Here is a 26,905-nt window from a genome sequence, read left to right as displayed (position 1 = left end):
AGGTTAATTCCATATCACAGCCCCAGTGAGCAAGCGATGGGGAGCAGAGCCCTTACCAGCATCTGCATGCTACACGAATTGCAGATTTTGGGTCTCAGACTCATTTTATAGAGGCAGCTGCTGCAGCTGTGAACTCACAGAAGCTTTCCTTCTTTCCCTTGCTTAAAGCCCCTTCTGTAGTGCCATGTTGCAGAGTGCCTGGTGTTAGGGTGCTTTGTTTTACAAATTTAAAGTGGAATATTGCTGGAACTCACTTGATTGTTTACTGTTTAGTGTTTACGGTGTCACTCCTGTGCCTTTCCACACCATCCACCTCTCCCTGCCGTCATGCAGCTCTTGTTCTGTTTCAGTCTCAGAGAGAAGCAAGAAGTGTGTCTGGATACCTCTACCATCTTATCTCCCTTAAGTCATATCTTTTATATTAATTAAGTACTTAGTTTTGAAGCTCTGAAAACTTAGAACATTTCAGGCATGCAGACCTACAAAAATTCTCTAATCTTTTCCCTATGTAGCAATGATCACACTAGGAACTAATGGTTCATGCTATAATCCTACTAGGGAGGTAGAGATCAGGAGGATAGCTGTTTGAGAAGCTAGCCTTGAACTAGGCAAATATTCTACCATTGAGCTATTCCCCAACCCAATGTCTTTGTTGTCTGTTGTCTAAAGATAGTGTCTTGCTACGTATCCCACATTGGTCTGGAGTGCACTGTGTATCCCAGGCTGGCTTCCAACTCATGATCCTCCTGCCTCAGCTCCCAAGTGCTGCATGTCCACACTTGTATGTCTCCACACTTGGCTCTTAGCTTCTCAACAAGAACAGATGAACAGAACTGAATGAATGCCATTTATGACAATTATGTATCTTCAGGTTTGTGTAGTGTTAAAAAAAAAGACATAGCCTTTTTTTTGGCAGTACTGGAGTTTGAACTCAGGAGTGTTCTACCACTTGAACAATGCCCTGGCCCTTTTTGCTTTTGTTTTAATGTAGGTTTTCATGTAAGGCCTCATATTTTCTGCCTAGGGCCAGCCTCAGACTGCAATCCTCTTACCCAAGGTCTCCCAAGAACTCATTCTTTCCTATCTTTGTCTCTAGATTACCTGGAATTAGAAGTGTGAGCTACCATGGGTGTCACATGCAATAGAATATGTTTTTTCTTTTTTCTTTATTTTTTAATTCTGGGGATTGAACCAGGGCCTCAAGTATATAAAACAAACAATATGCCACTGAACTTGAATTTTTATATTAACATATTATGGCTAAAATAGAGTTGTAGGTAAACAGAAATATTCTTTAGATGCAGGAGGTTCTGTAAGATGCAGAACTGGGTTTAGTTATCTCTGTATTTTCTCTGTGAACTGAGAAAAGCAAGAGGTATCTGTTTGGGCTTTGGATTAATGTATGGTTTGAATGTATCCCCTTGAAAAGAAACTCACCTTGCTAAGTAGAGATCTGGCTAGCTAGGCAAGTGTTCCTTTCCTCTTTTCCTCCCCCTCTCTCCCCTTCTTCCCCCTCCTCCTTTCTGAAGCTGCATACTCAGGTGGAAGAGGATGACCTTCCCTGATAGAAAAAGGCTACATGAGTAGTTGTTGTGCGTCTCTGTTAGTACCACCAGGCAAGCCCTCCCAAACACTTGGATTGCCTAAGGTATGCCAGGTATGATATCAGATACCACGAAGACCCAACCACTGTTCTCATAGAGCTTGTAAATGCTTTGGTGTAGGAAAGCCTGGGCATTCTGGCTGTAGTTATTCACAAAAATAGAAGAGAATATATTATCAATCAGATTTTATTTTGTGCTTGGAAAGAAGATATCCTTCCTAAGATTGAACATTAAACTGCAGAATCCTATGTCGAAATGTGTCAACCATTGTTGCTGTTGGCTAGTCTTAGTGTCACATTTTCCTTTGCTATGGGCAAAGTGTCCAAGGAGTTTTGTTGTTTTTTGTTTTTTGGTTGGTCATGGGGGCTGAACTCTGGGCCTGGGCGCTGTCTCTCAGCTCTTCAGCTTGAGGCTAGTGCTCTACCACTTGAGCCACAGCACCACTTCCAGCTTTTTTCTGTTTTTGTGGTGCTGAGGAATCGAAGCCAGGGCCTCATGCTTGTGAGGCAAGCATTCTACCATGGAGACACCTTCCCAGCCCTCCAAGGAGTTTTTTTTCAGCTTTCATCTTTGCTTTGCCTTAAAGGCCAGGACAAATGACTTTGACTGATCGCCCACATTTTCCTCTTCAACTCATACAAGACTTGCTTTTTACTATGGTTGTTTACCAAAGAATCTTGATGGCATTTGAGCAGTCAGATCTGCCTTCGTGGAGATAGTTACTCTGTGATTGATGTTCCCTGAACTTCACATCGGCACGTCGGCCCTTGCCGGGATCTCTATTTTTACAGCTACGTGCGTCACTGTCATTTCCAGCTGATAGATGCCTGAATGCAAGTGCACATCCTTCCTGTTTGAGGACTTGCAGGGCTTGACTCTGGCAGCTGGATAGACAGCAGGGGATATCACCAAGAATAAGAGGGTGGACTATTAATTCATTCCTTGTCCTCACACAGCTAGAATGTTGTGATAATTTTACTTGATACAATTGTTGAACCCATTCCGGTTCAGTCTTCAGCCTCCTCTTAGCCTTTCTGTTTAGTTTCAAGTCTGCTCTCCATCCTGCTTTTCAAAATGGTGAAGTGCCCTGTGTCTACCTCCTTTCTTGTAGCTATCCCTTCTATTCTTACATCTTCTACCTCTTTCTTTTCTTTTCTTTTTTATTTTTTGGGGGGGGGGGGTCCAGTGGTGGTGGGGCCTGAACTCTGGGCCTGGGCGCTGTCCCTCAGCTCTTCAGCTCAAGGCTAGCGCTCTACCACTTGAGCCACAGCGCCACTTCCAGCTTTTTTCTTTTTGCTTATGTGGTGCTGAGGAATCAAACCCAGGGCTGCATGCATGCAAGCCAAGTGCTCTACCACTGAGCCACCTTCCCAGCCCCTCTTATACCTCTTTTTGAAGCTAGATTTTTAATTAATTTTTGTGTGTGATAATATCTTGCTGTAATGCACCCAAACTCAGGATCTTTCTGTCTCAGTTTCCTAAGTGCCAGGATTGCAGGCATGGGCCACCACGCCTGCCTCTTCCAAAGCTTTGTCCATGGCATTTGGCTACTTTCTGTTCCCTTCTCTCTCTTTTCATGCTCTTTGCACTTGGCCTTCCCTCCTTCATTCCTGTGTAGCATATTTCATACATTCCGTGTCTGGTTTGTTAGACTTACTTAGCAGCTGCTGTGTGCTTTGTACTTTGCTTTTGGAGTATAAAGTGGTTATCTTCTATAAAGTTTGAAATGAATTTCTCAGTTACCATAGATTGTAACTGTGAATTTTTTTTTTTTTGGTTGGTTATGGGGCCTAAACTCTGGGCTGTCCCTTAGCTCTGCAGCTCAAGGCTAGCACTCTACCACTTGAGCCACAGTGCCACTTCCAGCTTTTTTTTTTTTTTTCTGCTTATGTGGTGCTGAGGAATCAAACCCACGGTCTCATGCATGCAAGGCAAGCGCTCTACCACTGAGCCACCTTCCCAGCCCATCCAGGGCTTCTTGCATGCAAGACAAGCTCTCTACCACTGAGCCACCTTCCCAGCCCCTGTGAAATGTTTTGAGAAGTTCTAGCTGCTCTGAGAATGTGTTACCTGTGGATCTATCCTAGTTTAAGCAGTCAGTGAAGTCTTTCCTAAGGAAATAATTTTTAGGTAAAATCTGAAGGATAAGTAAAAATTTGTGAGGTAGCAGCAGAGAATGTTCCAGAAGCTAACTCCTTACTCTCAGTATTCACTCTAGCCAAGTTGGCCTTCTTTCAATTGGTTACACACATCATGCTGCTTCTTGCCTTGGTCTGTAAGATAATTCCTGTCTTCTCCTCAAGTGTACCAATTCTTTGGTATAGTCCTCTCTTCCCCTGTTTCCTCAGTTGGAAATCTTGGTGTCATTGGTGTCATTAATTTCCTTTGAGTAGATTTGAGATTTATTAGAAAGAAGAAGGCATGAAAATTCAAGAAGACTTTCTGTCCTTGCACATCTAGATACCATATTAGTGATTGGCGTGGTTGCTTCAGCTTTCCTCTCGCCAGGGGAGTTAGTATAGGGCCCTCTTTTGCTTCTTTTTCTCTCTCTTTTTTTTAAACAATTGGTTTTTTTGTTTTGTTTTGGCAATGCTGGGTTGTGAAGTCAGGGCCATTGGGGTTGCTAAGGCACTTGGGCCAGGCCTCCAGCCCTTGGCTTCAGTCATTTTTCAGATAGGGTCTTGTGCTATTTGCTCATAGGCCATCCTTGGGCTATGGTCTTCCTAACTGTGCTTCCAGTGTAGCTGAGATTATTAGCATACAAAGTGTTTTCTAAGACTCTTTACTCTATAAAGTATTACCTTTTCGGTTGCACACGATCCAGCTTTTCCTCATTTGGGTTCTCCCTTGCCAATCCTTAGACACACACACACACTCTCTCTCTTTCTCTCCCCCCACCTCCCCTCTCTGCTTTGTTTCTCTGCAGACACTCAGAGCCTCAAGCTTTCACATGACTGTTTTGTTCAAGGCTTGCTCTCTACCACTTAATCCACAGTTCTGCTTCTGGTTTTTGATGGTTGTCTGGAGATAAGAGTTTCACAAACTTATCTGCCTTGGCTGGCTTTGAATGGCAGCTGGTCAGATATTCCTTCTGATATTTCAGCTATTTGTATAAATAATCCTTTACTGTTTGGCAGTTTTATTTAAATGATTCATCTCATTTAATTCTTTTTTTTTTTTTTTGGCCAGTTCTGGGGCTTGAACTCAGGGCCTGGGTGGCACTGTCCCTGAGCTTCTTTTGCTCAAGGCTAGCACTCTACCACTTTAGCTACAGTGCCACTTCAGGCCTTTTCTGTTTAAGTAGTACTAAAGAATCGAACCCAGGGCTTCATGCATGCTAGGCAATCACCCTACCCCTGAGGCCAATTCCCAGCCCCCAAACTTTTCCTCTTTTTCTTTTCTTCCTTTTTTTTTCAGCGGGGAGGGGATTATTGGTCATGGGACTTGAATTCAGGGCCTAGGCACTATCCCTGAGCTGTTGCACTCAAGGCTAGGGTTCTACTGCTTTGAGCCACAGCTCTAATTCCCTTATTGTAGCTTTTTGAGGTAATTGGTAGCATACTTAAGTTACAGAAGTATTCAAGATATAAATAAGAGCTAGTTTGTGACAGAATCCAGACTTTGTCAAGACCTGCTGACTTAAAACTCCTTTTCTAATCACCTTATTTTTCCTCTAAAGAAGAACTTGTCCTGAGTTACACCTAACCAGTGTGTTCTAGAAGCCTTTGTTCATATGTACTTTAATTTTTAGCAGTTACTTCCCAAAGGATGAAATAGAAGTTACATTTTAATGTATTAGTATCTCAATTAATATAATTTTGCTTTAGTATCTAAATTTTAAATGGAACTTACTTACGGAGCTGTGATGAGTACACACTTAAGATGAATGGTAGAATTGGGTATTAATAGTTAACCACCCACATCTGCAGAAGACTCTGTGCCTAACACACAATCTCCCTTTGAGACTGGTATTGTGCCTGTCTAGAAAAGGCCAGGCTGAGATCAAGAATTGAAAGATCAATACCAAGGGCTCACTTGAGAGCATAAGAATCTCCTTTTTTGCTCATTCTGTTTAATAGAAGCATCATAAAAGCTTTTAAAAACTTGCTTCATGTTCTTACAGTGCTTGGGAGCTACAAAGTGGGTGTTTAGGCAAAAAAAGGCTACTTCCTGAAGTGTTTATGCCGAGCATCATTTTTAGAGAGTTCTGCAGAATGGAATTGGGTCTGACGTCAATTCTCAGTGTGCTTTCTCTCCCCTGGAGGAATAGCCCATATGCAGAGACAGATGTGAGACTGAAATCTTTTTTACAAACCATGCTTGCAGAGAATGAGAACACTGCTGCGAGGTGGAATCTGGGAAAGAACAGAGTTTACTCTAAGCTAGCAATGAGCAAGTTGCTCTCATTGCACTTAAAAAAACTCTCTAGTCATGAAAAACCTATAAACCTAAATATTTGTAAAATGTAAATATAAATCACTTATAATAGAGAAAATGCCAGTGTAAACCACCACCCAAGGTCAGATAATAGAACATTCCCAGCACCCAAACTTTTCCAAGAATTGTTTTGGATCATGCTCACATTCCCCTTTCAGAGGCAGGTTCTGCTGACTTACATGGTAATAATATTTTGGCTTTTGGCTTTTGATATGCCATTTTTACATGCATCTCTTAAATGATTTAAGTTAGTTTTGCTTGAATTATGTTGTATTTATTTTTGTGTGTGTGTTTGTCTTAATCTTTCACTCAGTATTTTATTTTAATAATTACATTTATAGCTATAGTTCTCTCGTTAGTATGTAGTTTTTCATTGTATGTACCACTGTTTATTATTTTACTGTTAATGAATGTTTTGCTTTTTCCAATCTGGGACAACTACAAATAACATCACTTAGGATATTCTTGAACTTGTATTTTGTTGCAGGCATTTCTATTAGATATACTTTAGATGAACCATAGGAAATTGCCTATTTGATGTTTGTGGATCAAACATTAAATATAAATGATTTCATATGGGGCACCTTACTGTGTAGGTTTAGATATTAAATCACTTCCTATGATTGTTGCATCATAGGAATCCATGTGTTCAATTTTAGTAGAGTCTACCAAATAGTTTTCTAAAGATTTTTGTACCAACTTAATTTCTTACCATCAATATATAATTGTTGCTTCACATTATGGCCAGTATTTGGTATTATAATTTTTCATGTGGCTTCATAATTGCTAATGAGATTGAATATAATTTCATTTGTTTTGGCCATTTAGAGGTTTTGTGAAGTACTTAAATAATTTGCCATTTTTTATTGAGTGGTTTATCTTTATCTCATTGATTGGCAAGAGTCCTTTATATATTCTAGACATTAATTCCTGATGGCTAAACGTGTGGCCTATGTCCCCTCTCTTCTTCTATACTCATCTTTTCATGCCCTAGAAGTGTCCTTTTTTTTGTGTGGTGGTACTGGGGTTTGAACTCTATATACTTGCTAGACAAGCAGTCTTCTACTTCATCCATGCTTTCAGATCAGATATTCTTATTTTTAATCCAGTTAAATTTATCTTTTTTTTTCTTCTGGTTCAAGAACTTGAACTCAGGGACAGCCTGGTTGCTATCCTTGAGCTTCTTTTGGCCAAAGTAGTGCTCTAACACTTGAGCCATAGCTCCACTTCCAGTTTTGAGGGAGTTTATTAGAGATAAGGGTTTCATGGACTTTCCTATCTGGGCTGGCTTTGAACCATTATCCTCAGATGTCAGCCTCCTAAGTAGCTAAGATTACAGGTGTGAGCCCCGGCATCTGACTATCTTTTTCTTTTCTTTCTTTCTTCCCTCCTTTCTTCCCTCCTTTCTTCCTTCCTTCCCTCCTTCCTTCCTTTCCTTTCTTTCCCTCCCTCCCTCCCCCTCCTTCCTTCCCTCTCTCCCTCTCTCTCTCTTTCTTTCTTTCTTTCTTTTTTGGTTGGTCATGGGACTTGAACTCTAGCCTAGGTGCTGTCCTTCAGCTCTTCAGCTCAAGACTAGTGTTTTACCACTTGAACCACAGTACCACTTCTGGTTTTCTGGTGGTTAATTAAGAGATAAGAGTCTCAGCGACTTTTCTGCCCAGGCAGACTTTGAACCGTGATACTCAGATCCCAGCCACCTGAGTAGCTAGGATTACAGGGGTGAGCCACCAGCGCCTGGCTTCATTTCTTTTTTATAGTTAATGTTGGGTCTTATCCTCTGCCCTAAGCTCTGGAAGATGCTATATATTATTTGCCAAGAGGTTTATAATTTTCTTTTGTGTTTATGTGTATAGTTTATCTGAAAGAGACTTTAGTGTGTGGAGTGAGGTTGTATGTAGTCATGCCCTTTCAGTCTCTGGAGTAAAGGATGATACACTGGAAGTGGGAAATGGTGAGCAGAAGGTAGATTTTGCAGAGGTCAGTTGTGGGCACAGCTTTGGGCTGCATGAATGTCTGTGGGAGTAGAGGGACTGTACCCAAACAAGAATGAGATCACTCAGAACTTGCAGGCCTTTATGTTTGAGCAAGTGTTTGCCCTCCATGAGCCTTAAATCTTGATGTCTTATCAGAATGGAGAAAGTACTGGTATCCTTGTCAGAGGACTGGTATATTTGTTCCTTTAAAACCTTGTAAAATTCTTGAAATCGCAATTAATGTTTATTACCATGCAGGGATCTTCACAGTTATCGATGGAGAGTTTTCTTTTTCATTTCAGATTGACATCAATAAATGTCATTATTTGGTGGATTTGGATACCATGACAGAAACACCGCGGGAACCAAAATATGCATCCAATAAAGAAGAATGGATCAGCCTGGCCTACAGACCATTCCTTGATGCTTCTAGGTATGTGGCTTTATTCCTAAGACCAGTCTTTAAAAGTGAACTCTAGAATTGCGTAACTTCGGACCTAGGCTATGCTTTTTTTTTTTTTTTTCATTTGGGTCCAGTGCATAGTTTGTTTTTGTCCAGCTCCCTGAGAGTTCTAAGAGCATTCTAAGAGTATATTCTGATGTCATTCAAGTGAAAAGGTAGGTCTACTGTAGAGAACCCAAATATGTGAGTGACATTTTGGGGTCCATGAAGATGTTTCTAGAGAGGATTAATTGCAGTAATAAGACCTGACCTGAATGTAGGGTGCACCGTCCAATGGGTTAGAGACCCAGATGGAATAGAATGGAAAAGAGGAGAACCCACTAGCATAGACATATTCTCTCTGTCTCTGTCTCTGTCTGTCTCTGTCTCTGTCTCTCTCTCTCTCTCTCTCCTTTTCTCCCCCCTTCTCCTTTTCTGTTCTCTCTTTTTACTCTTTTCTCTCCTTCTTAGTTGCCATTATATAGATGCTCTGCCTCAGCCTCCCTACCATGATGGACTAAAACTCTGCAACCATGACACAAAATAAACATTCCCTGGCTTGAGTTATTTTGCTTAGGTATTCTGTCACAGTGATGTACATGTCTTGACTAACATATATTCCATAGTTTAAATATACCACAGTTTGTTTATCCACTCAACTATCAAAGGGCATCTACTTGCTTCCAAGTTTTGTCAATTGTCTTAGTTCATACTATAACAAATTACCATGGACTGGGTAGTATAAACAACATTTATCTTTCACGGTCCTGGAGGCCGGAAGTCCAAGATAAGATGCTAACAGTCAGATTGCAATGAGGTTCCTCCTCCAGGCTGCAGGTACTTTTTGTTGTTGTTGTTACCACTTCCCCTGTTCTTTCCAAGTTTTTCCCTCCTATCCCCACCCACAAGTTGTAAAATTCATTTTCAACGTGGTGTCCAGTGAGTACCATTGTTGCATTTATTTACTCTTTGTCCCTCCATTTGCAGGTTCTTCTTGCATTGGCACATTGGCCTCTGAAAGGTCACTTATCCCATTCTTTTTTTTTTTTTTTTTTTTCTGTCAGTCATGGGGCCTGAACTCTGGGCCTGGGCACTGTCCCTCAGCTCTTCAGCTCAAGGCTAGCACTATACCACTTTGAGCCATAGCACCACTTCCAGCTTTTTCTGCTTATGTGGTACTGAGGAATCAAACCCAGGGCCTCATCCATGCAAGGCAAGCACTCTACCACTAAGCCACCTTCCCAGCCACACTTAACCCATTCTTGAACTCTACCCTCATGGCTAAGTTTACTTCCCAGAGGTCCAATTCAGAATACCATCCAGTGGAGAATAGATTGCAAATATGAACTTTGAAGATTTCTTTTCCAAAATGCTTTGGGCCAGAAGTATTTCATATTTTAGATTCTGGAATACTTGCTTATATATAAGGAGATAGCTAAGCACTAAACACAAAATTCATTTATTTCTCATATATACTTTATACATATAGCTTGAAGGTAATTTTTAAATATATTTTTATTTTTGAGTAGTTGTACAAAGTTGAGGTAATTTTATCAATATTTTAAATAATGCTATTTATGAGACAAATTTTTATGGCATGTAAGTTTCCACTGATGGTACCATGATAAAATTCAAGATATTTTGGCTTTTGGACCTTTTTGGGTTTTACATTTTCAGGTTATAGATGTTCAACCAGTATAAAATAAATGTCCAGGTTTCTATGTGAACATGTTTCCATCTCCTTTGGGTAAATAGCAAGCCATGTGATTGTGGATTATATGGAATGAGTGTTCAGTTTAGTTTTGTTTTTTTCCTGGTTCTAGGGCTTGAAATCTGGGCCTGGCCACTGTCACTGAACTTCTTTTGCTCAAGGCTAGTGCTCTATCACTTGAGTCACAGCACCACTTCTGGCTTTTTTGAGTAGTTTATTGGTGTAATAGTCTCACAAAGCCAGGTGCTGGTGGCTCACGCCTATAATCCTAGCTACTGAGGAGGCGAGATTTGAGGAACTTGGTTCAAAGCCAGCCTGGGCAGGAAAGTCTGTGAAACTCTTATCTCCAATAAACCACTAGAAAACCGAAGTGGCCCTGTAGCTCAAGTGGTAGAGTGCTCGCCTTGAGCTGAAGAGCTGAGGGATAGCGCTCAGGCCCAAAGTTCAAGCCCTACGACTGACAAAAAAAAAAAATAGTCTCACAGACTTTCCTGTATGGGCTGGCTTCAAACAGCAATCCTCAGATCTCAGCCTCTTGAGTAGCTAGGATTACAGGTGTGTGCCACCAGCACCCGACAAATGTTGAGTTTTATAAGAAGCTACCATATTATCTCTCTCAGAATGCCATATTATCTCTCTCAGAATGATTACCATTTTTCATTCTTTCCAGCCGTGAATTAGTCTGTTGTTCTACATTCTTGCAAGCATTTAGGATTGTCATAGTTCTGGATTTGGGTACATATTATGTATGCAGGTATATATATGTATGCAAAATAGGTGTAGAGTAGTATCTTTTTAAAAAATCTATTTTATTATAAAGATGCTGTACAGAGGGGTTACATTTACATGAGTAAGTTACATTTTTTTTAATTTTCTTTTTTTACCCATCCTTTCCCATCTCCCATCCCCTCCAGCCCCCCCTGCCCACCCAAAGTTGTAAAGTTCATTTTTTCGACATAATGACCTGTACATCTCATTGTTGCAATGGGTCCACATGTATAGAGTGGTATCTTGTTTTAATTTTTATCTCTGACAATACATGATGTGATGGCTTCACCAGTAGAGTGTAGGGTTATAGGTTGAGAAGAAAGAGTAAGAGATGAAGTGTTGGAGATTTGAGGTGAGAGAAAATGTGAAATAATTGAGGATACTAAAAGGCAAAAAGAGCTAGAGAAATGTAGTGTGACTGGAGAGCAAGATCCAGAATCTGCTGCTTCTCTGTTTAATCAGGGGCTTAGAGACACTTAGCCAACTCTATTAGTTTGAGGGAGAATCCAAGAATAAGATCACAACCAATTTCTAGCTCTGGTCCCAGAGCCCCAGCTTCCTCTCTTTGAGTTTACCATGTTTGTAGCTGGCTGATTTTACAAAGGATTACAGGCTCCCTGGATGTGGAGTCTAAACTAGTTGACAATATCACCAACTAAGAACATTGTCACTCTGGCCATCTCATGCCACATACTTTATAAAAATGAGAGAGGGTTTTTTTTTTCTTTTTTAGAATCATGACATAATTGCTACTTGTATAAAATAGCCTGAAAAGTGGGTGGATATAATGCCTACTCTGAGATTCCTGGGGAGAAGCAATGGGAGAGTGGTACCGTCAATTGCCAGCTTGGTGGTGGCTTGCTTTCTGAATGTGGTGAGCGTTTTTTGGGCTGTGGGCGCCTGGTGGGAAGTGGCTCTCCAGGATGCCAGACTTGTCCTCCTGGGCCACGGAGTCTGTTGGTGCAGCTACTTTCCACCCACTGCTTCCTCCTTCATTATAGCTTCCTTTTGGCTTATGTGCTTTACTTTCATTTGTAGTTCCTGGATTGTGAGATTTTATTCTTCCATATTTTGGAGCATATTAGCCTCCAAATGAATTTCAGGCTTGTTTGATGAGAGGCTTGAGAATTTAGATAGGAAAAGATTCCAAAGCCCTGCCTGTTTATAATTATGGGTGAAGAACAGATGCAAGAAAAGCTAGGAGTCCAACCTTTCTGCTAGTGTACAGGAGAGGGGCCTTTTCCTCTCAGAGGGCCTCTCAGCACAGTCAGGTGGGGACTGCTGATGAGCTATGCCGCTTTGTTGATTCTGGGTCCAGCAGAAGATTCACAGAGGCCAATGAGCTGTGGCGGCTCTGGAGAATATATTAAGCCCATGCCTTTCCTTTTAGCCTCTAAGAGGTGAACCCAGTAGCTGTCAGGCCCAGAGTCCGTGGCACCCCATGTGTCTGTGTCCATTTGTGTCCTGTGTGGTAGGGTAGGCTGTTTGATGAGACTCATCGTTTCCCCGCAGGCTCTAGCTCAGTCTATTGGTTTGCTTTTTGTTTGTTTTGAGTAATAGCTATACAGGATAAATGAATTGGAAATTTATATTCTAGTTATTGTGGTGTAGCAGGCACTCAAAGTAGTGATACACAGTATTACTGTTTTCCCTTGTGGTTCTAGGTGCTGACTAGGCTCAACTAGTCATTTCTGACTCAGGCTTGCTTATGCACAGCTGAGAAATGATGGATGAGGCTGGAGACATTCTAGCAATGGACGCTGGCTGTTGGCCAGAATAGGTAACCTTATCCATGTGATCTGGGCCTGTGTACAGCATGGTAGCTGACTCCCAAAAGGAAGCATCGCAAAAGCAATCCAGTCTTCTTTTTTTTTGTGTCAGTCGTGGGGCCTGAAGTCTGGGCCCTGGGCGCTGTCCCTCAGCTCTTCAGCTCTTCAGCTCAAGGCTAGTGCTCTACTACTTGAGCCACAGTGCTACCTCCAGCTTTTTCTGCTTATGTGGTGCTGAGGAATCAAACCCAGGACCTCATGCATGCAAGCCAAGACTCTCCCACTGAGCCACCTTCCCACCCCTCCAGTCTTCTTATGAGTGAACTTTGGGATGCATATAGGATCACTTACGTCTCATATTGTGTTGGATAGAAACAAGTTTGTAGACTAGCCCATGTTCAAAAGGAGAAGAGTTAGTTTCCCTATTTATGGCAAAAGCAATGAGAATTTATGAACATGTCTTAAAAGTACTTCAGCTCTCTTAAGGCTAGTCTCCTGAGTTAAGTAATTTTTCCTTTCCAAGATTTTGTTTATTTATTTTTTAGACAAATGGTGCCTAAAGGAGTCCAGCAGGCTGCTTCCCTCTGGGCTTCTTAGTATGCAGTTGCGAGGGTGACTATACCTGTGGCACAGCTTGGTTGTGGGCCCATGGGATGACGTGCTCTTTTGGTGGAATTGGTTCTTCCTCCTGAGTAGTAGCTGGCATGCTCTTGTCTTTTCCCAGCATAATAGTCCCGGTGATCTGCATAGGGCCAAGAAAGAACTCCAAGAAATCAGAATTTCTTTTGTACTACTTTTTTGGGTGGTAATGGAGTTTGAACTCAGGTTATCAAACTTGCTAGGCAGGTGCTCTATCTACTACATGAACTATGTCCCTAGTCTGCCTGTCCTTCCTGCCTTCCTTGCCTGCCTTGCATGCCTGCCTGCCTACCTGCGCCTACCTGCCTTCCTGCCTGCCTGCCTGCCTGCCTTCCTTCCTTCCTTCCTTCCTTCCTCCCTTCCTTCCTTCCTCCCTTCCTTCCTCCCTCCCTCCCTCCCTCCCTCCCTTCCCACCCTCCCTCCCTCCCTCCCTCCCTTCCCACCCTCCCTCCCTCCCTCCCTCCCTTCCCACCCTTTCCCTTCCTTCCTTCCTTCCTTCCTTCCTTCCTTCCTTCCTTCCTTTCTTCCTTCCTTCCTTTCTTTCTTTCTTTCTTCCTTTCTTCCTTCCTTTCTTTCTTTCTTCCTTTCTTCCTTCCTTCCTTTCTTTCTTTCTTTCTTTCTTTCTTTCTTTCTTTCTTTCTTTCTTTCTTTCTTTCTTTCTTTCTTTCTTTCTTTCTTTCTTTCTTTCTTTCTTTCTTTTCTTTCTTTCTTTCTTTCTGTTGATTGTGGGGCTTGAATGCTGGGCTTGGGCACTGTCCCTGCACCCTTCAGCTCAAGGTGAGCACTCTACTGCTTGAGCCACTGCGTCACTTCCAGTTTTCTGGTGGTTTATTGGAGATAAGAGTCTCATGGACATTCCTGCCCTGAGCTGGCTTTGAACCTCCATCCTCAGATCTCAGCCTCCTGAGTAGCTAGGATTACCAGCATGAGCCATCGATGCCCGGCTTGATTTATTGTTTTGCATAGGGTCTTACATCTTTGCCTGAGGCTTGCCTCCAAATACTGTCCTGCCTGTACCTCTCACATAACTGAGACCATAGGCAAACACTACCACACCTAGCTTACTTTTAGAAATGGCATCTTGCTAACTTTTTACCTAGGCTGACCTTGAATTGTGACCCTCCTGGTCTCTACCTCCTGAGTAGCTGCAGATTGTAGGTTGTCACTGGGCATAGGTGTTCTTTTTTTCTTTCTTTCTTTCTTTTTTTCGACAGGATTTTGCTATGTAGCTTCAGCTAGCCATGAACACAAGTTCCTTCTACCTCTGCCTCCCAAGTAGCTGACTTTATAGGTATATGCCACTATATCTAGCCCTATTTTTGTATTTTTAAAAAAAATCACCTGTTATTCATTTGTAGTTTTTGTTTCGGTCTCTGTCAGGTTTTAGTGTTTTTTTGTTTGTTTTTTTGGGGGGGGGGTCCGGTTGTTGCGCCTGAACTCTGGGCCTGGGCGCTGTCCCTCAGCTCTTCAGCTCAAGGCTAGCGCTCTCTACCATTTGAGCCACAGCGCCACTTCCGGCTTTTTTCTTTTTGCTTATGTGGTGCTGAGGAATCGAACCCAGGGCCTCAGGCATGCAAGGCAAGCGCTCTACCACTGAGCCACCTTCCCAGCCCCAGGTTTTAGTTTTTTGTTTTCTTCTTGAGATACTTTCCTGAGACTTTCCCTGCAAGAGGTACTTTGAGTGCATTATTCAGCTGCTTCATATTTGAAGGATAGACAAAACCCCTTTTGACTTTTGGAGCTCCAAGTCTACTTTGTATTGTTATGAAACATTTTGTAGAAGGAGACCGTTGACACAGCCTGTGCTCTCCATCTTACCTCAGAGGTGTGTGTGTGTGTGTGTGTGTGTGTGTGTGTGTGTGTGTGTGTGTGTGTGTGTGTGTGTGTGTGTGTGTGTGTGTGTGTGTGTGTGTGTGTGTGTGTGTGTGTGTGTGTGTGTGTGTGTGTGTGTGTGTGTGTGTTTTAGGACTGTCTACGGCTTCCAGCTAGTAGACTGAGCAGCTGGCATCATTAGAGGTCTTTGTTCTTGGTTCTTTGGAAGTTCGAACCACATTTAATAGTAATTCTTTTGTTGTTGTTGTGTATGTGGTACTGAGGAATCAAACCCAGGGCCTCCTGCATGCTAGGCGAGCACTTGACCACTAAGTCACATTCCCAGTCCTTAATAGTAATTCTTTACGCCTAGCACACTGTGGAGTCATTTGGTGTATTTCACATTCCTAAGCCCAGATTTATGTTACAGTAAAAAATAATAATAATAATAAAATAAATGGCCAGAAGGATTTCCTCATTAGTCTGTAGTAGCTTTATTTGGTAAAGCAGTGATCATTAATAGAAGTTTACTCGTGATTATAACGGCGCTTTCTGAAGCTTGCCTGTCAGTGTGGCATAGCCTCCACCACTGCTTCTGTTGGTCTCGTAGAACTAGCCTAAGCGAAAGTCCACAGGGCAGGGGCAGAGACCTCTTTTCCACCACAATGGTAAAGGGAGCAGGTTCTACCTATGCCAGTCATTTGAGGAAGGGACTGGTGAGGAGCATTTCCCCAGAAGCCAGGCTGGGACTGGAGGTCAGAAAATAGCCAGTTGCCTAATACTAGTGCTTCCTCAATTCCCTCAATCTGAATATTGGCTAAAGGTCACTGGTCAGGGGTTTTGATGGTATGCCAGCTGTTGGCTAGGACCACAGATCAGATGATTCACTGTGAACCCCAGTATTACACTGCTAATTCCAATCTCTATAAACTTCCAATTGTTCCATATAATGTATCACTGAGGTTACTCTGAAAAAAGTTGTGTGTATATTCCTTGAATGGCAAGGCTCTGTTGTATGTGACTACTGAAAATAAAGTATCATGCTGGTCACATGGATAGTGCTAAATAATGGTGACTTAGCAACGTTTGTATAAACAGAAACCTGGAGAGGTTACTACAAACCTGGAGAGGTTACCTGACCTCTTACGGTAATACCTTTGCTAATGTGGATGTCTTTCAGCTCCCTCCTACACCAACATTCCATGGACTACTGTGGCCCCCACTCCCCTTCACACATACATGGTACAGGAACCACCTTTGCTCTGCCCCACCTAGTGGCTTAAGAACTAATATGTTTGAGAAGTTCTGTCTTCAGGGTGCTGGTGGCCTAAAGGAATGGAACATACAACATTCCACTCATATGTTCTTTCTCTTCTGAGGAACCTCTGCAGTACAGTCTCTTTAGAGCTGAAAGTAGCCATGAAAAGCCCATCTGCAGGAGAAAGGGAGAAAAAGCTAGGTCAAAACCCAGCTGAAAGAGAACTGGCAGGAGGCTTAGAGTATAGGTTTACAGGGATATTGATGTTTGCATGGATCAGTGGCTGGCTGGATGAGTGGATGGATGGATAGATAAATATATGGATAAGAGAAACTGGAGTACTAAACAAATTGACCCAGCATTTCCATTTACGCCTATTGAACTGGTGGCATCAGGGACTGGCAGCCAGTCTTCCATTGACGTCAGCAAGTGCAGATTTAAATCTCCACAGCAGAATGCTCCTGAGCCCTGGTAAATAGGACTGGTAATTGAATTAGAAAACATTCTGAGCTGTCAGTTAATTATGCTGCACAGGCAGTTGCTTTGTCCAGGTCTGTTTCATCCTTGAATCACTTGAATGGGCTTGTCACTGGGAGGGAAGGTCTTTTTCTATGAGAGAGGCACATATTTATGTCTCTCTGAGTTCCCCTAAGCTCCTTTGGGTCATTCTTTGGCATTCTACTTTGTTGCAGACATTGTGATATGAGTTTTGGTAGGCATTAGTTTTGTTCTAGCCGTGTTTTATTTTATTTTTATGAACGTGATGTTTGGAATACTCATAGTATTCTAATCCTCAACTGCTTTTTTTCTTTCTTAAGGACAAATAACCAATTTGATTTCTCTTTTTGTTCTTGAGCAACAATATGATATAACAAATTAACAATGCCCAGTCATGCTTAACATTAATAAAGCTATTGTTGGTTTTAAAAAAAATCTTAATGAAAGGTTCAGTCATTCCAACTTCAGGACTTCATGCATGCAAGGCAAGCGCTCTACCATTGATGACATTCCCTGCCCTGCCCTGTTGTTTCAATGAAAGAAAGTGACACAATCTTCCCATTCTAGCTGGGAGGGGAGAGTGAGTATAGCATGCTTTGACAGCAGCTGCTTTTGGAAGAGATCTGTAGTGGAGATGGGACACACCCCAGGCCTGCAGGAGAATAGGAGGCCACCTCCTTACTGAGAGCTTCTCCAGGCTGGACTTGGAGGAGAGACTGTCTTCTCAGCTTCTGCTTTTATGTAATCCCAGTCTTTTGCACAGGTTTGTGTTCAGGAGTACCTAAAAAGGCCTCCTGGGTTCCGGAACACAGTATTTCCAATTCCAAATGGGCTGGTTTTCCACTGAGGAAGCCTGGCAGGATCAGGGTGTTTCTTGGCCTAAGTTTGAAATTAGATACAGGTTTGTGTTCTGTAAGACATACTATCCCAGACCACAAAGTCTTGGACTTTGAATGTCTCCTTGGGAGTAGGAGCTGTTTGTATTTATCTTTGCATTCTTGATGTTTACTTAATTCACCCATTGCTTAATTAGCCCAGTGACTTGTTGAACTGAATTAAACTCATTTATGTAATATCCTTCCCTCACTCTCTTTATCTACCTGTCTTTCTTTCCAGTGAGTTTTTCCAACTCTCTAGGGCCAACCACATATTGGTAAATAAAACAGGCTCAGTCCTTGAACTCTAGATGTAGAGGGTAGAAGGACAAACAAAAGTTAACTAACAGATACATAGCGCTTGAACTCTCGGCCTTGTCACTGTCCCTGAACTCTTGCTCAAGGCTGGTACTCTACTACTTTGGGCCACAGCGAAATCATTTCTGCTTCTCTGGTGGCTAGTTGGAGATGAGTCTCAGACTTTCCTGCCTGGGCTGGCTTCAAACTGTGATCCTCATCCAGTCTCCTGAGTAGGATTACAGGTGTGAGCCACCTGTGCCTGGCAAGACTTTTTTTTTATAGGTCATGAGGCCTGAACTCTGGGCCTGGGTGCTGTCCCTCAACTCTTCAGCTCAAGACTAGCGCTCTACCACTTGAGTCATAGCACCACTTCCGGCTTTTTCTGCTTATATGGTGCTGAGGAGTTAAACCCAGGGCCTCATGCATGCAAGGCAAGTATTCTATCACTGAACCACCTTCCCAGCCCCAAGATTATTTTCTAAACTTTCAACTGATCACTGAAAACTCTGAAAACTTTGTGTCTAGCTTTGCATTTCTATGATTGCTGGTAAGATCGAACATCATTTCATATGTTTATTATCCCTTATGTTTCTCTTCTCTGTTCATGTCTTCGTCAATTTTTTTTTCCTATTGAGTTATGTCTTCTTACTGATTGTAGAAAGTTTCTGTAATCTTGATGTGAATCCTCCATTAGATATACTGCAAATACTTTCATTTCTCTAGAAAGAAATTGAAAGGAATTGCTCTAGAAAGAAAGTGAAAAATTGTAGTTGAGTCTATGGACCCTGGTATTAAATTAAAGGCTGGGCTGAGCATTGTTCTAGTACCTATAAGAATGAAGCTTTTTTTTTTTTTTTTGGGATCCGGTCATGGGGCTTGAACTCTGGGCCTGGGCGCTGTCCCTCAGCTCTTCAGCTCAAGGCTAGCGCTCTACTACCTGAGCTACAGTGCCACTTCTGGCTTTTTTTCTTTTTGCTTATGTGGTGCTGAGGAATCGAACCCAGGGCCTCAGGCATGTAAGGCAAGCGCTCTACCACTGAGCCACCTTCCCAGCCCCAAGAATGAAGCTTTTATTGGGGAGTAACTTGAAGTGGAAATGGCACTTGCGCTTGCAGGAGTTTGCTCCAGTTTCCATCTTTCTATCCCAGTACCTCATCTGTACATACTGAACAAAAGACTGAACAGTTCTTTTGGCCTGAGGTGGGTTCATTCTGTTTGCAAGAGCCCAGCCCTTATCCTGTGTCTCTTCCCTAAGCCTCTTCTCTGTCGGAGCCCTCAAGCTGTTAGCTAGTAAAGCGAAGTGCATCTCTGGGGAGCACAGGGCACTGCCAGAATCCCAGTTGGGAAGCATCTCCAAGAGTTATGTTTGCCAAGCACGATATCATTGTGTGCAGGCATTGTGGGAATCTGCCAAGCTCAGAGGTAGGCTGCCAGTCCAAATGCCACGTTGACATGACATTTACAAGTTTAGAATCTGGAAAAGGATTGGTGGTGGAACACCTCTCAGCTGTCTTGTCTAGGTGGCAGGAACTGTGCCAGCTTTTCACTTCCAGACTCAGAAATCGTTTTCAGGAAGTAATATTTCATATAGAATTTGTAGCTTTCGCCACGACTTTTTCTAGGAAATGATAAATCCTGTAAGCTGGCCGAGTTTGCGCATGCTAGAACAGATTTGAATGAAACTCTATCATAGGCTCACTGTGGATACTGAGTGAGTAATGTCTCCTTCCTCCTAGGAGTTCTTAAATGGAGTAAATATATTTAAAAGCAAAAGCACTTTTGGGGATGGGAAGGTGGCTCAGTGGTAGAGTGCTTGCCTCGCATACATGAGGCCCTGGGTTTGATTCCTCAGTACCACATGAGCAGAAAAAGTGGTGCTGTGGCCTAAGTAGTAGAGCATTAGCCTTGAGCTGAAGAGCTGAGGGACAGCACCCAGGCCCAGAGTTCAAGCTCCATGACTGACCAAAAGAAAAAAAAAAAAGCACTTTAAACATACCAGCACTTATGTATTTAGGATCTGTTTAAAAAGTGTAAAAGCACTTAGGACACTCTTCAGAAACCCACAAGAAACTCAGTTTTTCCTTGTTCTGATAGTTCAGTAATAAGTAGATAGGATTTTACAGGGTTGTGCTATTACAACATGAATTGTTTATCTGCGTTCGCTCTCTGACTTAGGCATTACTGGAACACTGTGCACAAGCATCCAAGACATAATTTTTTTCTCCTCTTCAGGAAGATTTAGGGCTGAAGTCAGGATCATTTATATATTTGGAATTTCTGCAGATTTTTTATTTGCAGAAATCTTTTGGGTGTTAAGGGTTCATTTCAAGCTTTGTGATAGACCCCCCTGTAACCACAGCATTTAGAAGGTAAACGTAAAAGAGCTAAGTTCAAGGGCTACCTGCATCACAAAGTGAGTTCTAGGCCAGCCTGGGCCACATAGCAAGATCCTGTGTCAACCTACCCCCCAAAGAACCCATTTCAGTAGCAGGGGCTCAATGACTTGGTGCTTTTCTGTGTTGCATTCTAAGGTAAAATAAAGACCTGGCACTATTTTGAAGGATGTTCTGTGACTTATTAGGGAGACATTTGTTTATTGTTTAATTGATTGCTATAACAGATACTTGGTCTTGATTCAGATCTTTTATCCTGATCTGGTACCTATATAAGCTTTTTTTCTTTTGCTGCTTCTTTAGGAGCTATATTCCTCATTAATGAAATTCTGTCCTTTTCCTCCTATTTTTCAGGTCTTCAAAGCTGTTTCGGGCATTCTACATCCCCTTCCTGTCAGATCAGTATACAGTGTATGTGAACTACACCATCCTTAAACCTCGGAAAGCAAAGCAAAGTAGGAAGAAGAGTGGAGGTTAGCAACACACTCGTGGCCCCCGTGGACAGCCATCTTGTTACCTGATTCCATTGACCTGACTCCCTCCATATCATCACCTGTAACTTTTGTAATAAAGTCATCTGACAGGAACACCGGAATCCAGGTGCTCTTGGCTAATCAGTCTGTTTCAAATTCTAATTAAAGTTACATTCAATTCTTGCCTGTATCAATGTACTGCCTGTAAACTTTTTGTAGATAGGCAGAGAAAAGCCCTAAAGCACCAGTAGATATATGGCTCCACGACTCATTGTTTTTCTTCTGTTCAATTACTTACTAGACCGGAGAAGAGCAGAACCAACTTACAGGAAGAATTGAAAATCCCCGGGCTGGATGGCTATGTTAAGCTGTTCTCCACATTGTGGCCTCACACCCAAGAAGTAGCAAGCCTCTCTCAGGATGAAGGGGCTTCTCCACCAAAGCTATCTGGCCGCTCCTAGGAGACCTTCACGCTCCAATCCTAGTACTGAAAGTGAGCTCAGCTTAGTCGCCAACTGACATGTCCTTTCCACCTTCAGCAAGACTAACTTCTGTGAAGCACTTTACAGGGAGGACTATCTCAGGAAAAAGGCGACCACTGGAGGAACTGTGACTTAATTTTGTTACAGATGATGCCTCTGACTTTCATTTTATTTCCTTTACAACCACCTTGAACCGTGTTTGTTTTAACTTTAGCATGCTATAACTTGAATTCTGGATTCTGCTGTACAAAGGTATCAACAGCCTAAATTTGTATAGGGCAACCTTGGAAAGAATTAATTCTCGCCATTGGTAGAGTCGGATGCCAACACCTTTCTAGGTAATGCATTCTGAGGCCATCTCTGAGGAAGCTAGTGAAAAGGACCAGTGTATACTTGTAGCACATGGTTTTTCATTCTATTGCAACCTCCCTGGGCACTCTAGTAGGCAGTGATTAAGACCCAGTTCACACGCAGTAAGTACATTCTATTACTTACCTTAACACACAGTATTTCACAGGTTCCAAGGCATTTTCACAGCATCTCAGTGTCCTCAGTCACCATGAGGGGGAGGCCTGGCAGGTGAATTTATTATCATTTTACAGACGAGGAAAGTGGTAGAGGTAAAATGACTTGCCTGGGGAAATCCAGGTTGCATGATTTCCATGCTTCCCCCCGTTCAACCATGATGTGGTAGAGGATGAGGTTGGCCAAGACCTGGTTGATATTACAACTTTCTATTTTAAGGAAGAGTTTTACTTATATTTCTTAGTTCTTTGGCACCTCCAACATGCCTGTGTGTAAAACCCATCAGCGCAATGCTAGGTGGCGGAGCCAGGCCCACAACAGGGCATACCATCACACAGGCACTGTTCCTATTGCCCATCAGGGGTCGTGGTATCCGTGCCCTATTCTACTAAGCTGATTCTAATACCTGAAAATAGGATGGACCTATTTTTTAGAATTTCCATCTTTAATTTTTTTAGAGAAAGACTTCCCAGTAGGAATTAAGAAATGCTAGTTACCATATAACATGTCTCTTCTTGAGAATTCCTTGTAAAGGAATAGCTGAGCTGGTGTTGAAGCAGAGAGAGAATAGGTCTAGGCAGAATAGTAAAGGAAGAAAGACCTTTGACATTTAAGTCTCCATACTCCACTACTGTCTTCCAGAGCAAATAGCGGGTATATGATCTGACAACAGAACAGCGCACTGTAAGTGGAGCATCTTGCCTTATGTTCGGTAACAGTGCTGTCCTTCACAGTAGCCAAAGTCCTTTCTTTTTTTAGGGATGTGTAAGAGTCTAAGCTGGGCATAGTGGCTCATAGGCCTGTAATTCTAGCTACTTGGGAGGTAGAGATGGAGAGCATCACACTTTAAGGCCATCCTAGACAAAAAAGTTTAAGATATTCCCATCTCAGCCAATTAAAACAACACCAGTGTGTTGTGTGCCTGCCATTCCAGCTACATAAGAGGGTAAGATTGCAGTCCAGGCTGGCCTGAATGTAACTATGAGACCCTATTTGAAAAAGTAACTAAGGTAAAAAACATTGGGAGCATGGTTCGGGGTAGAGCGCCTGCCTAGGAAGCACAACCCCAAGAAAAACAAGTCCAGCAATGTGGGTAAGTGGAGAGTAGCCTTTTTTCTAATCAAAGTGGTAGAGCGTTCAAGGAGGAAAGGGTACAGTGTGGTAGCATGCATGAGGCCCTAGGTTTAAGGCCGTGTGTGTGTACACACGTACACATAAAAACATGGTATAGCATTGATCTATTTTATCATCTGTGTATTTAAAAAAAAAAATCAAAGACTTGAGAGAGAACTTAAACATAGCACAGAAAATATGATCCAGGCAGGGTTCCCTTGAGAATATGACTTCTGCTTTGAAAAACCTCATTTTTTTCCTCTCATATGTATCCTTTTGATGAGAGCATAATGAATTGCAGAATACTGTGCTAAATGCTATATGTTGTAAAGATCTTAAAAGTGATATTTTCTGAACATTAAAAAAAAATCGCCCCTCTCTTAGTAATATAGGGAAGTTAGATTTGCCTGAGGAAAAGTGTATTGAGACACTTGGTCAGAGTAGCATTTCTCCTCCAAAGAACCAGAGTTCCACATGAGCTTCTGCTCTGCTCCCTGTAAGGAGAAAGTAGATAAGGTACTTATTACTCCATTGGTTGTTGAGTATCAAAGAAGGAGGGACTATGGATGATTCAGAATAGCCTTTGATTATGGGCTAAATGAGGGAGTGAGTACACTTGTCAGTCTCAGATTCTCTGATTCCTAGCTCTGAAGTGCCTTATCTGAACTTAGCCAGACTGTGTGGTAGGCATCTATTTTCAAAATGTCCCCTCACCTCCTAGGTGTCATTGATTAAAAAAAAAAAAAAAATCAAAGACAGGTCCTTTTAATCTCTTGGGATAATCAAGGAAAATTGCAGGCCAAACTCTGTATTGTCAAATTTGAAATTCAGAGGAAGACTCGGTTTTGAATAGAGGTGGTTCTTGATCAGAACCATGGATTTAAGTCATTTTTACTGGACTGGAGTTCAGGGAAAAAACTGTGAAACCCCAATGTGAATCTGCAGCATGAGATACCAGAAGCAATCCTCTATTGAGTTTTTTTGCGTTTCCTGGGATTTATTGAATTAAGAAATCACTGTGATTGTGTGGTCATCTGGCCAGTCCCAGGCAGCTCTGCTTTTACTTTGGTTAAATGAGGCACAGTCAAACCTTTACATCCACAAACAAAGCTCACATGTTAATCTGTTCTTATGCTTCTACGTGAAATGCCTTGAGTAAATGCTTTACACACACCCCATTCCCCTGCAGCAGAGATCAGGGCGTTGACATTAGGGGTAAAAGGCTGGGATTTGGTCCCCTCCCAGAGAAGTCAGTGAGCAGCAACTGTCACTTGGTGGCGTGAGTCCTTAGATAAAGTCTGGAGAAGTCTCATGAGGCATTGATGGACTGAAAAAGATACTAAAGAGCAAATAAATGTCCCTAGCTACTTCTGGCATCTGGCAACTAGATAGAGGAAAAGTCAGGTAACAAAGGCAAGAATATAAGTTCCTGTCCAGTTAATAAGTAGACAGGTATGGATACTGATGGGCAGGCTTCTTTCTTCTGTTGACCCTCCTGGCTTTGGTTAATTTTGAAAGGGCAGGCACAAAGTTGCTGATATGACATCATCGCCTCTTATTCCTCTCCATGGTCCTTTGTTCCCCAGACTGGCTAAGTCTAGGTGCTCATTGCTGGGATAATTTTTCCCAATTAGTATTCATGGAGGTTTGAACTCAAGGCCTGGGCACTGTCCCTGAGCACTTGTGCTCAAGGCTAGTGCTCTACCATTACCACTGTCTTTGGCTGGTTAGAGATAAGCGTTTTGAGCCATGCTTCCAGCCTGGCTCTTTGCAGGTTAGTTAGGAGATGGAGTCTTAGGGGTTTTTCAGCCCGGGCTGGCTTTGAATTGCAATCTTTGCCATGAAAACACTTTATTATTTCCAATTAAAGCAACAAGGAGATCAAATAGAATAGAGCTTACCTGGTCCTTATCAAGAATTGACCAAGAAATATTCTGCAATGACAAAACTCATTAGATGTGAGAATCTTAGCACAGATATGCCCAGTATTTTAGAATCACGTAGTCAGTACTAGAATACATAACACAAAAAAGGCAAAACTCAAAACCTAAAATTTTGACAATGTTTAGACATCTTTGCTAACAAAGCACATCAGATGTTTGGGCCTCAGTTACCAGGGTCTGTGAAAAGAACAACTTGTTAGCAAGGCACCTTAGAATAGATGGAGGAGTAGTAAGCTTGGTGGAAGGGTAGGTCAGGTGGGGCCAAACCCTTAACCCACCATGTGGCCAAGATGGGGGACTCAAGATGGCGAATTTCTGAAAAAAATGCAAAGAAAGCCTGAACAAATAGATCAAGCCTACATTGGCTAGCCTTTGAGAAGGAACCTAGAGGGGGGTCCCCGGGACCCGGCCTGCGTCGCACTCTTCAGGGCATAAGCCGAAATGTTGTAGAAAAGTGAAAGGGAGAGATATGGAAAGTTGGACATGATTGGCAGAGAGAGAGCAAAGAGAGCCTGAAAGTAAACAGACTTGTGACCATTTCCCATTGCAGAGGCAAAAATTGTCTAAATCTGAGAACAGCATAAAAAAAATTGGGCGCTCTGGCTTTCCAGGGAGCACAGGAGGCATTTCAGAGGGGTTTCACGGCATTGGCGTGACACACAGCACCCTACTAAAGGTGTAGGAGAGAAGAAATTAGTGAGTGAAGGAGGGCTTATCGGATGGAAGTGGCGTCCCTCTAGGGAGGAGTGGCTAAGCAACCAGAGTCAAGTGTCCTTGACTCCAGAGGTTACCTGCCTTTCAGTTAAAGGCCTAGCAGGTTCTCCGGCGTGGTACCACATCTGGAGAGAGACTGAGTGACAGAGAACCCTCAGAAAGTAGTTCACTCACCAGAATGTAGAAGCGTGGAGGTGGATGCAGAGGCCGGCAATGGTGTTGAGGTGCTGTGTCCGCAGCAGACAGACCGGTTTGCAAAAAGGCCGTCAGAACTGTGGGTATTCCTCAGAGCAAAAAAGGAAAAAAACAAACAAAAGAAAAAAAAATGGAGAGGAATCCCACCTATCCTGACTTTAAGCCCTTCCCAGGTTTTGGCACCATTTATGTTAGGTTTTTAAAGAGGGGTTGCTGGGTAAGAATCACACCATGCACATGTATTCAGGTAAGAGGTAGGTTTATTCATTGTTCTGGCTGGCGCCAGGCCATGTTGGCCCGCCATGTGGCTGGGAAAGGCCTGGGAAAGAGCCTCTGGGTCAGGGCTAGGCCTTATCTAGGGTATGGGCAGAGAAAGGTGTGGCCACATCAAATTCAGATGTGACCTCGGCAGATGCCGATGTGACCTCTTCCAGGTGTGCCAGGTGCCTAGGTAACAGGCACTGGGTGGGCGGAGACTTTGCTTCGAGGAGGGTGGAGTCTGCTCGCCATCCAGGAGCGGACCTTACATTCCAGCCATCCAGGAGCAGACCTTACATTCCAGCCATCCAGGAGCAGACCTTACAGTGTTGAAGCCACAGAGTGTTGTCCAGTTCATTTGTCTTCCTGACCTTTGGGTTTTATTTCATGTATCAGTGTTTACGTTACATATTTATTATTGTATTTTCTGTGAAAAACAAGGTTAAATAAATCATGGCAGTTTGATTTTATTTTTTCTTAAGATGCTACTATTTTTTTTCTTTTGCTTTCAGCTTTTAAATCTTCTGGAAATTGGGAATGGTTGGAACTAACTCCCATGCTAAGGGCCTTTGCCTGCCTTCTCTCAACCACACAGCCCAGAATGCTATTGTGAACCCTTTAGGAAACTCGAGTTTCTCAAGAGAGTTTTTGGATTGAAACTCGATTCTGGAAGTCTTTATAAAAATCCTGATCCAGTTTCATCCAATATTTGGGTAATTTTTT

At 42.5% G+C, this 26,905-nt stretch overlaps 1 protein-coding gene across 5 annotated transcripts in view; it reads left to right on the top strand.

Moving 5' to 3' along the window:
• Alg9 (ALG9 alpha-1,2-mannosyltransferase) overlaps positions 1 to 22,820 on the top strand; it is a 60,953-nt gene extending 38,133 nt beyond the window's left edge. For 4 of the 5 annotated variants that reach the window (XM_042682797.1, XM_042682795.1, XM_042682796.1 and 1 more), the window contains 3 exons: positions 8,317 to 8,447; positions 20,834 to 20,952; positions 21,254 to 22,820. In XM_042682797.1, the coding sequence (XP_042538731.1) occupies positions 8,317 to 8,447; positions 20,834 to 20,952; positions 21,254 to 21,291 (288 nt within the window). In that variant the 3' untranslated portion in view covers positions 21,292 to 22,820. Of the gene's footprint in view, positions 1 to 8,316; positions 8,448 to 20,833; positions 21,080 to 21,253 lie in introns of all 5 variants that reach the window. The other variant, XR_006147852.1, reaches the window with a different exon arrangement.
• The last annotated feature ends 4,085 nt before the right edge of the window (positions 22,821 to 26,905 follow it).

The sequence above is a fragment of the Dipodomys spectabilis genome, unplaced genomic scaffold, assembly GCF_019054845.1.
Source record: "Dipodomys spectabilis isolate Male_0828 unplaced genomic scaffold, ASM1905484v1 ptg000076l, whole genome shotgun sequence".
In the NCBI taxonomy this organism is placed as follows: domain Eukaryota; kingdom Metazoa; phylum Chordata; class Mammalia; order Rodentia; family Heteromyidae; genus Dipodomys; species Dipodomys spectabilis.
This window is presented reverse-complemented; position numbering and strand designations above follow the sequence as displayed.